Source organism: Amblyraja radiata, chromosome 10, assembly GCF_010909765.2.
Source record: "Amblyraja radiata isolate CabotCenter1 chromosome 10, sAmbRad1.1.pri, whole genome shotgun sequence".
NCBI classification, from domain to species: Eukaryota; Metazoa; Chordata; class Chondrichthyes; order Rajiformes; family Rajidae; genus Amblyraja; species Amblyraja radiata.
Genome location: NC_045965.1, coordinates 38,628,848 through 38,643,315, shown reverse-complemented (window position 1 = coordinate 38,643,315; position 14,468 = coordinate 38,628,848). Strand labels below are relative to the sequence as shown.

The window sequence follows — 14,468 nt, the reverse complement described above, 5'->3', positions numbered from 1 at the left end:
CCTCCCCCCCCCCTCTCTCCCTCCCTCCTGCACAGACCCTCCGATCCACTATGCCCTGACCCCCCCCCATTCATCCTGTACTGAACCCCCCATTCATCTTGTACTGAACCCCCCATTCATCCTGTACTGAACCCCCCATTCATCCTGTGCTGATCCCCCCCATCCATCCTGTACTGATCCCCCCATTCAAGAAGAATGGGGGGAACAGTCTGAAGAAGGGTCTCGACCCGAAATGTTGCCTATTTCCTTCGCTCCATAGATGCTGCCTCACCCGCTGAATTTCTCCAGCATTTTTATCTACCCCATTCATCCTGTACTGATCCCCCTCCCTATTCATCCTGTACTGACCCCCCCCCATCCATCCCGTACTGATCCCCCCCCCATTCAACACCACTGACATCCCCCGTTCTCTCCCCTCACAATTTTACATTCTCCAAACAACACGTACTATTCACCTGTCTCAATCCATCCATTCAGCACCGACTGCCTTCTCAACACCCCCCCCCCCCCCACTGCCATCTATCCACCCCGCATTGATTCACACACACCCTGACCCTATTGTGCTGGAAATGTCTTCAGAGCGAACATTGACTATGTTTGATAACGGAATGCAATCAAATGTGTTTTAATTCCCAATGTTATTATTTGTTTTGACATCTTTAAACATATTACCAAAAGAACATTTGCTGCAGTTATGTCCTTTGGCCATCCTTTCGCAGCATCTATGGAACAAAGGAAATAGGCAACGTTTCGGGCCAAAACCCTTCTTCAGACTGATGGGTTTCGGCCTGAAACGTTGCCTATTTCCTTCACTCTATAAATGCTGCTGCACCCGCTGAGTTTCTCCAGCACTTTTGTCTACCTTTGATTTTCCAGCATCTGCAGTTCCTTCTTGAACATAATATGTGAATCAATCAATCAACCTTTATTGTCATCTTGCAAAGCAACAGTTGTACAGTGCAAAATGAGAAGACGTTTCCCAGGGAATAGCGGAGCATCGCACAATAAACTTTAAAACATTTCACACATAATAACAGTAAAAACAATCCAGTCCCTGATGAAACAGTATAAATAGTTAAAAGCAGGTAAAACAGTAACATTAAAACACAGTAAAAACAATCATTAAAATGTCCAGGGCAGCTGATTTGAGTGGCCAGTGCTAGAGTTATATTAATAGCTTCATTGAGCATAATTCCGACTGGTAACTACACACTTCGTCCGAGCACATTATCGTACGCGTCATGCAAACCGTCTTAAATGACCACCTAAACTGCCATTTGGCAACCTAAAAAGCTGGCAAGGTTACCTGGCTGGCAACAGGGAAAAAAAGTTAAGTGAGAGCCCTGCCCATGTATTTCACCTCATTTACCCTGAATTTGCATTTTTGAGGGTTCAGCTTGAGGTTGATGGCCTTGGCGCGATCCAAGACCTTCGTCAGATTAGCATCGTGTTCTTCGACAATTTGTCCCGCAACGAGGATGTCATCCACTACGACGGAGCATGGTAGCCTGCAAACAACTGCTCCATAGCTTGTTGAAATACTTCACTAGCAGAACATATTCCAAAAGGCATGCAAGGAAATCTGTAACGCCTGAACGGAGTGCTGAAAGTGATTAAGTTGGAGTTGTGTTCCAGTGAAATCTGCCAGAATGAACTCTTGGCATCTAGCATTGTGAGTACAGTTGCCTCAGCCATCTGCGCTGCGATCACGTCCACAGTGCGATTGGGATAGTGAGGTTGTTTAATTGCTGTGTTTAAGTTCTTGGGATTGATCTGTATCTCGTCTTTATTCTTCTTGGTGGAGACCCAATCTAAGGGGTCAGCGACGGGAGCGATCACACCTAGAGACACCATCCTGTTAAGTTCACTTTGAACACGGTCCCGCATAGCATGAGGAATCTTATGAGCTGGACGAACAACTGGAATTACCTCGGGTTCAATAGTAATTGTATACCTGATAGGTAACCTTCCCAGCTTATCGTCAGACAAAATCTTATATTGTGTCAGGATTTGTTAGCTAAAGTCACAGGCTGTAGTCAGATGACAAACAGAAGGGCTGAAAGAAATTAGACCCATGTCTTCACATGCGTTAACACCCAGCAGAGACGGCACATTTTCACGAACCACATAGAAATTCAGGTTGCGGACACGTGAGTTAAGACAGCAGCGTAACTCAACTTGACCGATAGGGTGCACGCGACCTCCAGCAAATGGAACAAGGGAGGCAGCCGTTGGAGAAACAATCTCTGTTTTTCGTAACTTTTTACACACTGCCAGGCAAATGACTTTGCACCTGGCCCCTGAATCCACTTTCAGATAGAAAGTCTTGCCATTAACGAGCAAAGCGACCTTGGGGTCTAGTTGTTTATGCATTAAATCAGATAAGGCATGTACATCGACATCAAAACTTTCGCCAGCAGCCTGTAAATCCATGGAGCTGGTTGTGAGAATTCTGAGAGTGAGTTTTCACGGCCAAGCAAATTAACAGATTGCCTTGTTTGAACTCTGTTGCTACGTGAACGATAACATTTAAAGAAATTGTTTCTTTTGTTGCAAAATCAACATAATTTTCCGTACGCAGGGCAACGGTCACGTACAGCAGCATGTGAACCCCCACAGTTAAAGCGATTATCTAGCAGTCTCAACTTGCTATCAGGCACTTGAGGGAAATGAGGAGAGATTTGATAAGACATTCATTTCACGACCAGCAGAGTGTCCCAAGACCTTGGTGTGAGCGTCAGCCATTTCAGCAATGCGACAGCGGTTTTCAGCAGTCTCTAGAGTTAGGTCAGCATCCCGCAGTAACTCGTCGCGTAATTTATCATTGCGGACGCCATGAACCAGACGGTCACGGACAAGGCTATCACATATATCTCTGAAATCGCATCGACTGGCAATGTGCTTCAGTGCACTGATATACATCTCCACAGGTTCTCCCTGTCTCTGGCATCGTGAAAAGAACAGATGTCGCTCCATAACTAAGTTGGTACGTAACTCGCATAACTGTCGGAATTTGCGCAGTAGGAAGTCAGGGTGTCGAATAGATTGAGCAGGAGCGATCTGGACACCAGCCAGGTCAAATCTAGCCGGTTCATAGTGAAATCTTCTGGCACGACAAGCAACTTCTGTGCCTGCTGGATTAAGAAGAAGTGACACTCGAAAACCAGGAGCAGCAGTAGGGTGATCCGCTTCAATACATGGCACCGTTCTGCAACATCCTCATCAAATACCAGGATCTCTGGTTTTCTGAGAGCAGAAGCCATTGCAACACACTTGAAAAAACAACAAGCTAAAATAAAAACAGTACAATTAAGCAAGGAGTGAGTCCATTTACTCTGACACCATGTTGCGATTCTGCTGTTTAAATAACTGAAGTCTTACACTGTGATAAAGGTCCAAAGTCTTTATTAACATTACAGCATCAGTAACTTCATACTAGCACGTTTCTCTAAAAGTGTGGGAACAAGGCAGGGAGGCTTACTGTTAAGCCAGTGAGCGCAGCTACAAAGTATGACTCATAACATGAGTGACACTGATGTAAAACCCCCGTTCCCTAAAGAATGAGTACATCTCCGATGCCCTGGTCTGGAACACCTCATCCTGTGTGCAGATGCGGTGTAGACGGAGGAATTGGGAGTAGGGGATAGAGTCCTTGCAGGAAGCAGAATGGGAAGAAGTGTATTCCGGATATCCATGTGGGTCAGTGGGTTTGTAGTAGATGTCGGTTAGTAGTCAGTTACCTGTGATGGAGATGGTGAGATCTGGAAACAGTAGGGAGATGTCAGAAATGGTCCAGGTGTATTTCCGTGCGGGGTAGAGTTCGGGTAAAGGGCCACGGTACGCCTCAAACAAGGATTGTTCGACGTATCCTACAAAGAGGCAGGCATAGCTGGGGCCCATGAGCGTGCCCATAGCAACGCTTTGGATTGGAGCAAATGGGAGGAGTCAAAGGAAAAGTTGTTGAGGGTAAGGACCATCTCCGTTAGGCGGAGGCGAGTATTAGTCGACGGGGATTGGTTGGTTCTGCGGTCGAGGAAGAAAGGGAGGGCTTTAAGACCCTCCTGGTGGAGGATGGAGGTGTAGAGTAACTGGACATCCATTGTGAAGATGAGGGAGTGGGGGCCTGGAAAACGGAAGTCATGAAGGAGACGAAGAGCGTGTGAGGTGTCTTGGATATAGGTGGGGAGGGATTTGACCAGGGGGGATAGGATGGAGTCGTGGTATGTGGAAATAAGTTCGGTGGGACATGAACAAGCAGAAACAATGGGTCTGCCAGGACAGTCAGGTTTGTGGTTTTTGGGAGAAGATAAAATCGGACCATGACCATCGCTGGGAAACGATGAGGTTTGAGGCTGTCTCCGCCTCTTCCTTTCTTTTTCTCGCCCGCACCCCCGGACATCAGTCTGAAGAAGGGTCTCGACCCGAAATGTCGCCTATTCTCTCCGTAGATGCTGCCTCACCTGTTGAGTTTCTCCAGCATTTTTGTCTATCTGAAAATAATTGTTCCTTTTTCACTATCTAAAAATTATTTAAAATAAAATAATTGGATTTTATTTTAAAAGCTAATTATTCAATTTTTTTTAAAGTTGCTTGATTTAAAAAAAATGTTCAGCCTAATCAAACAGTTGCTTGACTTTTTCAACTTTTGTTTTGCAGGCAGCTATTAATGGCATAATTCCACAAGAGAATGGCATTGTACAAAGGTAGGTGATTTTTTTTAAATTTAATTTTATTCATATGTTAGGCAATATGCTCATCAAAATTTTGTAGGGTGATTCAATTTTGTAACGTAAACTGTTTTAAATGATTGGAGACTTGTTCATTTTTCCAATGTAGATTAAAAATTCCAGTTTAAAAACAGACCAGTTTAAAGAACAATGAGAACGTTAATTAAACATGCTTTCTTAAATCAAAAAGGATCTAATGAGTGTAACTGAACTGTTAATTTACTTTTTCATGGATACTGACTGTTTTGCTGGCTATTTCTAGCTCTCTGTTTTTGTTCCAGAATTCCAGCATCCACAGTTTCTTGCTTTTCACATACAAGACATGTGTTTATGTATCTGGTTGCACTACAGATTCAAATTGTTCAGGGTCCTACAAAGGTTTCCTGATGTTCCAGTGCATTTTTATTCAAAATTCTTAAAAATGCTAGTGTAATGCATTAAAAAAAAAAAAACAACAATTTACTAATCTATGATTCTGTTTCTAATGATTTGTTTGCTTAATTTCCCAGGCAATTTAACCATCACCATCTCACTTTATTTTTTGATTTTTTTTTTTTTTTGCATCAACACACAATTATCTTTTAATTTGTTACTTAATTGCCCAGTCTTCAAGTCTTCCCACGTTGAACACTTCCTCGATGTCGTGTAGCGATAACTGTTAAAATTATTTTTCCTAATTTGATTATATTTTGTAAATATTGCAGTGAAAGTCACAAGTGAATTGATTTGCTTATCCCTGTACAAGCAACGTCATTGAATTTTCATGTGAATTTTTTAAAAATTGGAATGTGAGCAAACCAGCTTAGTTGCCTATTAAAGGATGATAGTGGGCTGCTTAATTTTGTAACTGTGGCAATCCAGAGTTGGGAAACTATGACACAGTTAGGCTGAACAGTCCAGAGTTCGGATCCCGCCATATGCAGATGTGAAATTTAAATTAGTAAAGTTTTGGTCATGATGACCATGAAGCTTTTAGATTGTTTAAACAAAAACCCTCTGATTTACTGCTGCTGTGGAGGAAGAGGAATGTGCTGCCCAAGAATGTGCTGTCTCTATAGCAGTGTGCTTCATTCTTAACTGCTCTCTGAAATGGTCATGTGAATGGAAATCCTGAATCAACGCTGTAAGATTGTTCTGTAAAGGTAAAATGGTTGGCCAGGTAGACTGAAATAAAGAGCATAAGATGGCTGCTGACCAGGCTTGCTGGAACTGAGGCTGCAGGATTCAGGAAGGGAATACACATTATCTTGCAGTTACTGCATAGTCGTGAATAGGGGATCACAGGCCCCGTCTGACAAGATTGAGGAATATACAATCCCCCTCGCCGGGAAGACTAAGGAATGTACTGGTCTGAGCTCTAGTGTGGTTCCTCTAACTAACATCTCCTTATATGTACATACCTGTTGTCCTGTATTTTGCGTACGTGTCGGTTCTTTGATCGGGGAATGTGGGAGGTGCTAAACAGTGGCATTAACATATAAAAGGCATTGCAATTAAGGGCAGAGAGCTTGACTCTTTGCTAGGTTGTTAACCTGTGTGAAGACTCCTGCTCAATAAACGTACGTTTAAAGCAACCCCGGTGCCTGGTCGATTATTGTCGAAACAACCGATGTGAAAGAACTACGTGAATCAACAGTCATGCAAGCAATTTATTCTGGGGAATATAATTCAAAAACTGTTTTCCTTGACTATCATCAGAATATTTGAAATATTGAAAGCAGGCATTAATGACCCAGATAAATTCTGCCATTACAGGGCTAGTTACTTTCTTTGTTTTATTGTTCTACTTTCAATACTAAACATTTATCAGTTGAATAGCAGAGAAACGGAGTTATCTTGAGACTTAGATTTATTGTAAGAATTTCAAAACTATGTTCTTGGATACAAATATAGCATTTGTTTGGACATTTATTGTGAAACATTTTATTGAGCTCTTTATGACCACAATATTTATTTATAATTATGTTCATTTTATTTCACAAACAAAATTAAGGTTGGAATATTGAAATTATGTATCCAAAAAATCCCGCATTACCATTTTGCAGTTCAGCAGCCAGTTACCCCAACACAACTTAAGATGCAGTGAATATCTTCTGAAAATATACTTCTGAATACACAAGCTGGAGATGATCAGTTGTACTGTGGCTATCTGCTTATGAAATTGACCAAAGATTGATTGTTCAGTATGTCACAGTAGTTTCTTATGTTGGTTTTAAATCTTTCATTAACATTATTGTTTATGTTTGGATTTTTTTTTCCTCTGTCTGCAGTGAGTTTGTTGCCAGTGAACCTTCACAGGATCCATTGTATGGACCTGCTGGTCAGCCCTCTTCCTCCTCTTCCACTTCCTCAGCTTTCTGTCCAATAATCCCATCAAGACCAATTGTGGAAAGGCAACCAAGAATGCTAAACTTTAGGGTGGAATACCGTGACAGAAACGTGGAAGTGGTGGTTGAAGATACGAACACAATTGGTAAGATTTTAAAATGATTGACTGAGAATTATGTATAATTTGTGTATATTTTACATTTATGTGTGTTGTCGGAATCTCCTATGATGATGTTGCAAGATTTTCATTGTATGTGCAGCTCATTGACAGTCAACTCAATGTTAACTTCAATGAGATGAGCTCTTGGAGTAATTTTGTTTCCAAGGACATCATGATCCTTCTAAATTCCAACACTTACAATCTCTAATTAATTAAAACACTCTACTTTTTCAACTAAATCATAATAATCAGAATAATACTTTATTAGCCAAGTATGTTTTGCAACAAGGAATTTCATTTGCCATACAGTCATACCAATAAAATGCAACAGAACACACAAAAAACATTTAAACATAAACATCCACCACAGTGACTCCTCAACATTCCTCACTGTGATGGAAGGCGAAAAAAAGTTCAATCTCTTCCCTTCTTTGTTCTCCTGCGGTCGGGGGCCTCGAGCCTTCTGTTGACAGGGTGATCTTGGCTCCTGTAGTCGGCGGCGTTTGGGCACTCGCGTCGGGGTGATCAAGCTCCTGCATCGGGGGAGAATCTCAGCTTCCCCCCGCCGGGCGATCGGAGCTGGTCGAAACCTTCTGCATCGTTTGGAGCTTCCCGAGTGCGACCTCCTCGATGGTGAAATCCGCAGGCCAATAGACAACAGGTGCAGGAGTAGGCCATTCTGCCCTTCGAGCCAGCACCGTCATTCAATGTGATCATGGCTGATCATCCCCAATCAGTACCCTGTTCCTGCCTTCTCCCCATATCCCCTGACTCCACTATCTGTAAGAGCCCTATCTAGCTCTCCCTCAAAGGTATCCATAGAACCGGCCTCCACCGCCCTCTGAGGCAGAGAATTCCACAGACTTGCAACTGTGAGAAAAAGTGTTTCTTCATCTCTGTTCTAAATGGCTTAACCCTTTTTCTTAAACAATGGCTCCTGGTTCTGGACTCCCCCAACATCGGGAACGTGTTTCCTGCCTCAAGCGTGTCCAAACTCTTAATAATCTTACATGTTTCAATAAGATAACCTCTCATCCTTCTAAACTCCAGAGCATACAAGCCCAGCCGCTCCATTCTCTCAGCATATGACAGTCCTGCAATCCCGGGAATTAACCTTGTAAACCTACGCAGCACTCCCTCAATAGCATTAAGTCCTTCCTCAAATTAGAGGACCAAAACTGCACACAATACTTCAGGTGTGGTCTCACTAGGGGCCTATACAACTGCAGAAGGACCTCTTTGCTCTTATACTCAACTCCTCTTGTTATGAAGGCCAACATGCCATTCGCTTTCTACACTGCCTGCTGTGCTTGCATGCTTACTTTCATTGACTGATGAACAAGGACCCCCAGATCTCATTGTACTTCCCCTTTTCCCAACTTGACACCATTTAGATAATAATCTGCCTTCCTGTTTTTGCTACTAAGTGGATAACCTCACATTTATCCACATTAAACAACGTCGGCCATGTATCTGCCCACACACCCAACCTGTGCATGTCACCCTCCATTCTCGTAGCATCCTCCTCACAGTTCACACTGCCACCCAGCTTTGTGTCATCTGCAAATTTGCTAATATTACATTGAATCCCTTCATCTAAATCATTGATGTATATTGTAAATAGCTGTGGTCCCAGCACCGAGCCTTGCGGTACCCCACTAGTCACTGCCTGCCATTCTGAAAGGGACCTGTTAATTCCTATGAGAATGTTGGTCTCACTTCCCATCCCCCCCCCACTCGTAACAAGGGCAGAGTCCACCTTGTCCTCACCTTCCACCCTACCAGCCGTCAAATACAACAGTTAATCCTCTGACATTTTAGCCACCTCCAACGGGATCTCACCACTGGCCACATCTTCCCATCTCCTCCCCTTTCGGCTTTCCGTAGAGACCTCTCCCTCCATAACTCCCTGGTCAATTCGTCCCTTCCCACCCAAACCACCCCCTCCCCTGGTACCTTCCCTTGTAACCACAGGAAATGCTACACTTGTCGCATTACCTCACCCCCCTTGACTCCATCCAAGGACCCAAGCAGTCTTTCCAGGTGCGGCAGATTCACCTGCACCTCCTCCAACCTCATCTATAGCATCCGCTGCTCTACATCAGTGAGACCAAGCATAGGCTTGGCGATCGCTTTACCCAACACCTTCGCTCAGTTCGCAATAACCAACCTGATCTCCTGGTGGCTCAGCACTTCAACTCCCCCTCACATTCCAAATCCGACCTTTCTGTCTTGGGCCTCCTCCATGGCCAGAGTGAGGCCCACCGTATATTGGAGGAGCAGCACCTCGTATTTAGCTTGGGTAATTTAAACCCAGCAGTATGAACATTGACTTCTCCAATTTCAAGTATTCCTTGCTTTCTCCCTCTTTCCCCTCCCCAGCTCTCCCACAGCCCACTGTCCCCGCCTCTTCCTTTCTTCTTCCTGCTCCCACCACCCCCACATCAGTCTGAAGAAAGGTCTCGACCCGAAACGTTGCCTATTTCCTTCGCTCCATAGATGCTGCTGCACCCGCTGAGTTTCTCCAGCATTTTTGTGCACCTTCAATTTTTCCAGCATCTGCAGTTCCTTTTAGGACTGAGATGAGAAAAACATTTTTTACACAGAGAGTGGTGAATCTCTGGAATTCTCTGCCACAGAATGTAGTTGAGGCCAGTTCATTGGCTATATTTAAGAGGGAGTTAGATGTGGCCCTTGTGGCTAAAGGGATCAGGGGGTATGGAGAGAAAGCAGGTACAGGATACTGAGTTGGATGATCAGCCCTGATCATATTGAATGGCGGTGCAGGCTCGAAGGGCCGAATGGCCTACTCCTGCACCTATTTTCTATGTTTCTTAACAACTGTTAATCCCTACTCTTTGTTTCCTGTCCGCCAACCAATTTTCTATCCATAATCTACCCCCAATAACATGTGCCCTCATTTTGCCCACTAAGCTCCTACGTGGGACCTTATCAAATGCTTTCTGAAAGTCCAGGCACACTACATCCACTGGCTCTCCCTTGTCCATTTTCCTAGTTACATCCTCAAAAAATTCCAGAAGATTAGTCAAGCATGATTTCTCCTTCGTAAATCCAGGCTGACTCGGACCGATCCTGTTACTGCTATCCATCTTTTATGATTGACTCCAGCATCTTCCCCACCACCGACGTCAGGCTAACTGGTCTATAATTCCCTGTTTTCTCTCTCCCACCTTTCTTAAAAAGTGGGATAATATTAGCTACCCTCCAATCCACAGGAACTGATCCTGAATCTGTAGAACATTGGAAAATTATCACCATTGCGTTCACAATTTCTCGAGCCACTTCCTTAAGCACCCTGGGATGCAGACCATCAGACCCCGGGGATTTATCAGCCTACAGTCCCATCAGTCTACCCAACACCATTTTCTGACAAATGTGGATTTCCTTCAGTTCCTCCATCACCCCAGATCCTCTGGCCACTAGTACATCAGGAAGATTATTTGTGTCCTCAGTGAAGACTCATCTGCCATTTCCTTGTTCCCCATAATAAATTCGCATTTTTCAGTCTTCAAGGGTCCAACTTTGGTCTTAACTAATGTTTTTCTCTTCACATACCTAAAGAAGCCATTTACCATCCTCCTTTATATTCTTGGCTAACTTACCTTCGTACCTCATCTTTTCTCCACGTATCGCCTTTTTAGTTATCTTCTGTTGCTCTTTAAAAGTTACCCAATCCTCTGGCTTCGCGCTCAACTTTGCTATGTTATTTCTCTTATTTTTATACTGTCCCTGACGTCCCTTGTCAGCCACGGTCGTCCCTTACTCTCCTTGGTATCTTTCTTCCTCTGGAATGAACTGATCCTGCACCTTCTGTATTATTCCCAGAAATACCTGCAATTGTTGTTCCACTGTCATCCCTGCTAGGGTATCTTTCAAGTCAACTTTGGCCAGCTCCTCCCTCATGGCTCCATAGTCCCCCTTATTCAACTGTAACACTGACACCTCTGATTTACCCATCTCCCACTCCAATTGTAGATTAAACCTGACCATATTATGGTCACTACCTCCTAATGGCTCCTTAACCTCAAGTTCCTTTATCAAATCTAACACTAAATCCAGAATTGCCTGCTCCCTTGTAGGCTCCAATACAAGCTTGCTCTAAGAATCCATCACGGAGGCACTCCACAAACTCCCTTTCTTGGGGTCCAGTACCAACCCAGTCTACCTGCATGTTGAAATCTCCCATAACAACCGTAGCATTACATTTACTACATGCCAATTTTAACTCCTGATTCAACTTGCACCCTATATCCAGGCAACTGTTGAGGGGCCTGTAGATGTCCCATTAGGGTCTATTTACCCTTACAATTCCTTACTTCTGGCTGACTCCATCCTGACTCCACATCTCCTGTTTCAATGTCACCCCTGGCAAGGGACTGCATTTCATTCCATACCAGCAGAGCTACCCCACACCCTCTGCTCACCTGTCTGTCTTTTCGATAGGAGGTATACCCTTGGATATTCAGTTCCCAATCCTGGCAGCCATGTAATTCCCACAACATACTTGCCAATTTCTAACAGCCTCAAGCTCGTCCACTTTATTTCTTATACTTCGCGCATTCATATACAACACTTTGACCTTGTTATTCGCCTCCCCTCTCGCACCGCACACAATTGGCCCTGACCTTACCCTCTTATCCCTTCTAGAACTTTCCTACCCATTCATTCGGGAGTCTTTTGTAACTTTTCCTGTACTGACTTCCCCTTTAACTCCATCTTTATACTCCCAATTTGTCAATCCCTTCCCCCCCCCCCCGCTATTTAGTTTAAACCCACACGTGTAGCCCTAGCAAACCTGCCTGCCAGAATGTCGGTCCCCCTCCAGTTAAGGTGTAACCTGACCCTTTTGTACAGGTCACCCCTACCCTAGAAGAGATCCCAGTGGTCTATAAATCTAAATCCTTGCTCCCTGCACCAGCTCCTCAGCCACACATTCAGATCCCCTATCTCCCTGTTCCTGTCCTCACTAGCACAAGGTACTGGAAGCAATCCAGAGATAACCACCCTAGAAGTCCTGCTTTTCAGTCTTCTTCCTAACTCTCTGAACTCACGTTGCAGAACCTCCTTCCTCTTCTTCCCAATGTCGTTTGTGCCTACGTGCAAAACTACAGCCGGCTGTTCACCTTCCCTCTCGAGGATGTTCTTTCTGAATTCGGTTTGTGACATCTTGAACCCTGGCACCAGGGAGGCCACAGACCATCCTCCCGTCACGCCTGCCGCCACAGAATCTCCAGTCCACACCTCGGACAATGGAGTCACCCACCACTATGGCTCTGCCCGACATCGGTCTTGCCGGTCGAGTCCCATCTCTAGGATTGGAGCCACCGACGTGTGTCCGCTGCTCGGACTGGAAGCATCGTCTCCCCCGACAGTTCCCAAGAGGGCGTACCCGTTTTCATTAGGCACAGCCACCTGAGTATCCACGGTTACCACCCTTTCAGTCACACACCTTCGTTCTTCCCGTATCCTTGGCGTGACAACCTCCTTTCCAGGAAACTCTTGTTTTTCCGGATGGCCCTGAGGTCATTTAGCTCCTTCTCCAGTGCCCCAACACACTCCTTCAGGATCTGAACCTGGACACACTTGCCACAGTTGTGGCAGCCAGAGGTTCCATCTGTGTCCCTGGCCTCCCACATCCTTCAAGCATCACACTGCTTGTTGGAGTTGGAGCGTCAGTCGCAGGCAAAGGATCGGCTCCGATGGTATGTCCATGCCCCCGTGGTGGGGCTCAAAGTCAGTCCCGAGCAAGGCCTCCAGCTACATGATGTTAGGCTGCAAAGTGACCGGAGATATGATCTGGAAAACAATTGCATCTCCGGCAAGGTAAGCGATCGAAAAAAGTTTCACCCGGCCCCCATCCCACCCCCCCACAGAAAACAAAACAGAGAACATTAACACAAACTTTTAAAACAAGCTAAAAATAACAAAAAAAAGACGAAAAGACAGACAGGCTGTTGGAGAGGCTGCCATCAAAACTTTACGTTTTTCCACATTCCACCTGAAATTTCTTGTCTATTTGCAGTGTCTGTATGTATTCCATTTGCAAGGTTCAGATAATTAAGTAATTTAAGCTTGTGTACAGCACGACCCAGACCCAGTGTTTGAAAATGGGCTAATAATTAGCAGTTAAGCTTTGTGCCACACTAGTGCCAGGCAATTAAAATCTCCAGCAAGAAAAGTCTGATCATTACCTATTCATTCCGTGTCATTGCTGTTGCTGAATTTTGCAACACCAGTATCTTCCGAATCACCATTGATGAAAAACAACTGGAACAGCAATACAAAAACTACAACTGTACCCTAAAGCAAGTAACTGAACTCCTGATTTCCTCAGTCACAAATCTGGAATATGTTGGAAGAATTGCAGTATGCCTTGCAGAGTATAGCTCCAAAATGCTGAAGAGCTGACTATATTCAGAAAAAAAAACAGGTTGCTGGATATTAACCACAACAAACATTCCCTCCCTTGCCAAGTGGGAAGATGTACCATCTGTCAAATTGTACAGCATTTTGCCCAAGATTACCCCTACAACACCTCACAAAACTACCACTCTGCTCTTCATGAAGGGCAAGGTCAATATAAACCCCTGACGTAATTTCGTCTAATTATTGCACCTTTCTCTTTGGCAGCTCATTCCATGTACCTACCACCCTCTGAAATATCTGTGTCTCAGCTTTCTGAAAATAATTCCCCTTCCTTGTGGAAATACTTATTTGGCATGCATATCTTTATTGCGAAGGGTATTGAGAACAAATTATGGGATATCATATTGCAGCTGTACAAGTCGTTGCTGAGATCACACTTGAAATACAGTGTGCATTTCTGGAGCCCAGCTATAGATAAGAATGTCATTAAGTTGGAAAGAATGCGGAAGAGATTTACTAGCATATTACTGGGACATGCGGGCTTGAGTTATAGGAAGTTGGATTGGGTAGCACTTTATTCTTTGGCTTGTAGGAAGCTGAGGGATGACCTTACTGAGGGGTACAGGGCCATGGATAAAGTAAATGCTCAATCTTTTTCCCAGGATAGAGGATTGTACAATTAGAGGACAGATACTCAAGGTGAGAGGGGAGAGATTTAAGTTGGACCTCGAAAGCAATAATTTCATTTGCAGGCTAATCCGTTTCTAGAAATAAGCTTCCAGAGGAAGCGATAGATGAAGATACAATAATGACTTTTAAAAGAGGGATACATGATTGGGAAGGGTTTAGAGGGATTATGGGCCAAA

The 14,468-nt window shown here is 44.2% G+C and overlaps 1 protein-coding gene across 1 annotated transcript in view; it reads left to right on the top strand.

Moving 5' to 3' along the window:
- The window catches only part of faf1 (Fas associated factor 1), a 278,615-nt gene that overhangs the window by 22,659 nt on the left and 241,488 nt on the right, over positions 1–14,468 (top strand). The window contains exons 3-4 of the mRNA XM_033028571.1: positions 4,657–4,703; positions 6,998–7,200. Coding sequence (XP_032884462.1) covers positions 4,657–4,703; positions 6,998–7,200 — 250 coding nt within the window. The remainder of the gene's footprint in view (positions 1–4,656; positions 4,704–6,997; positions 7,201–14,468) is intronic.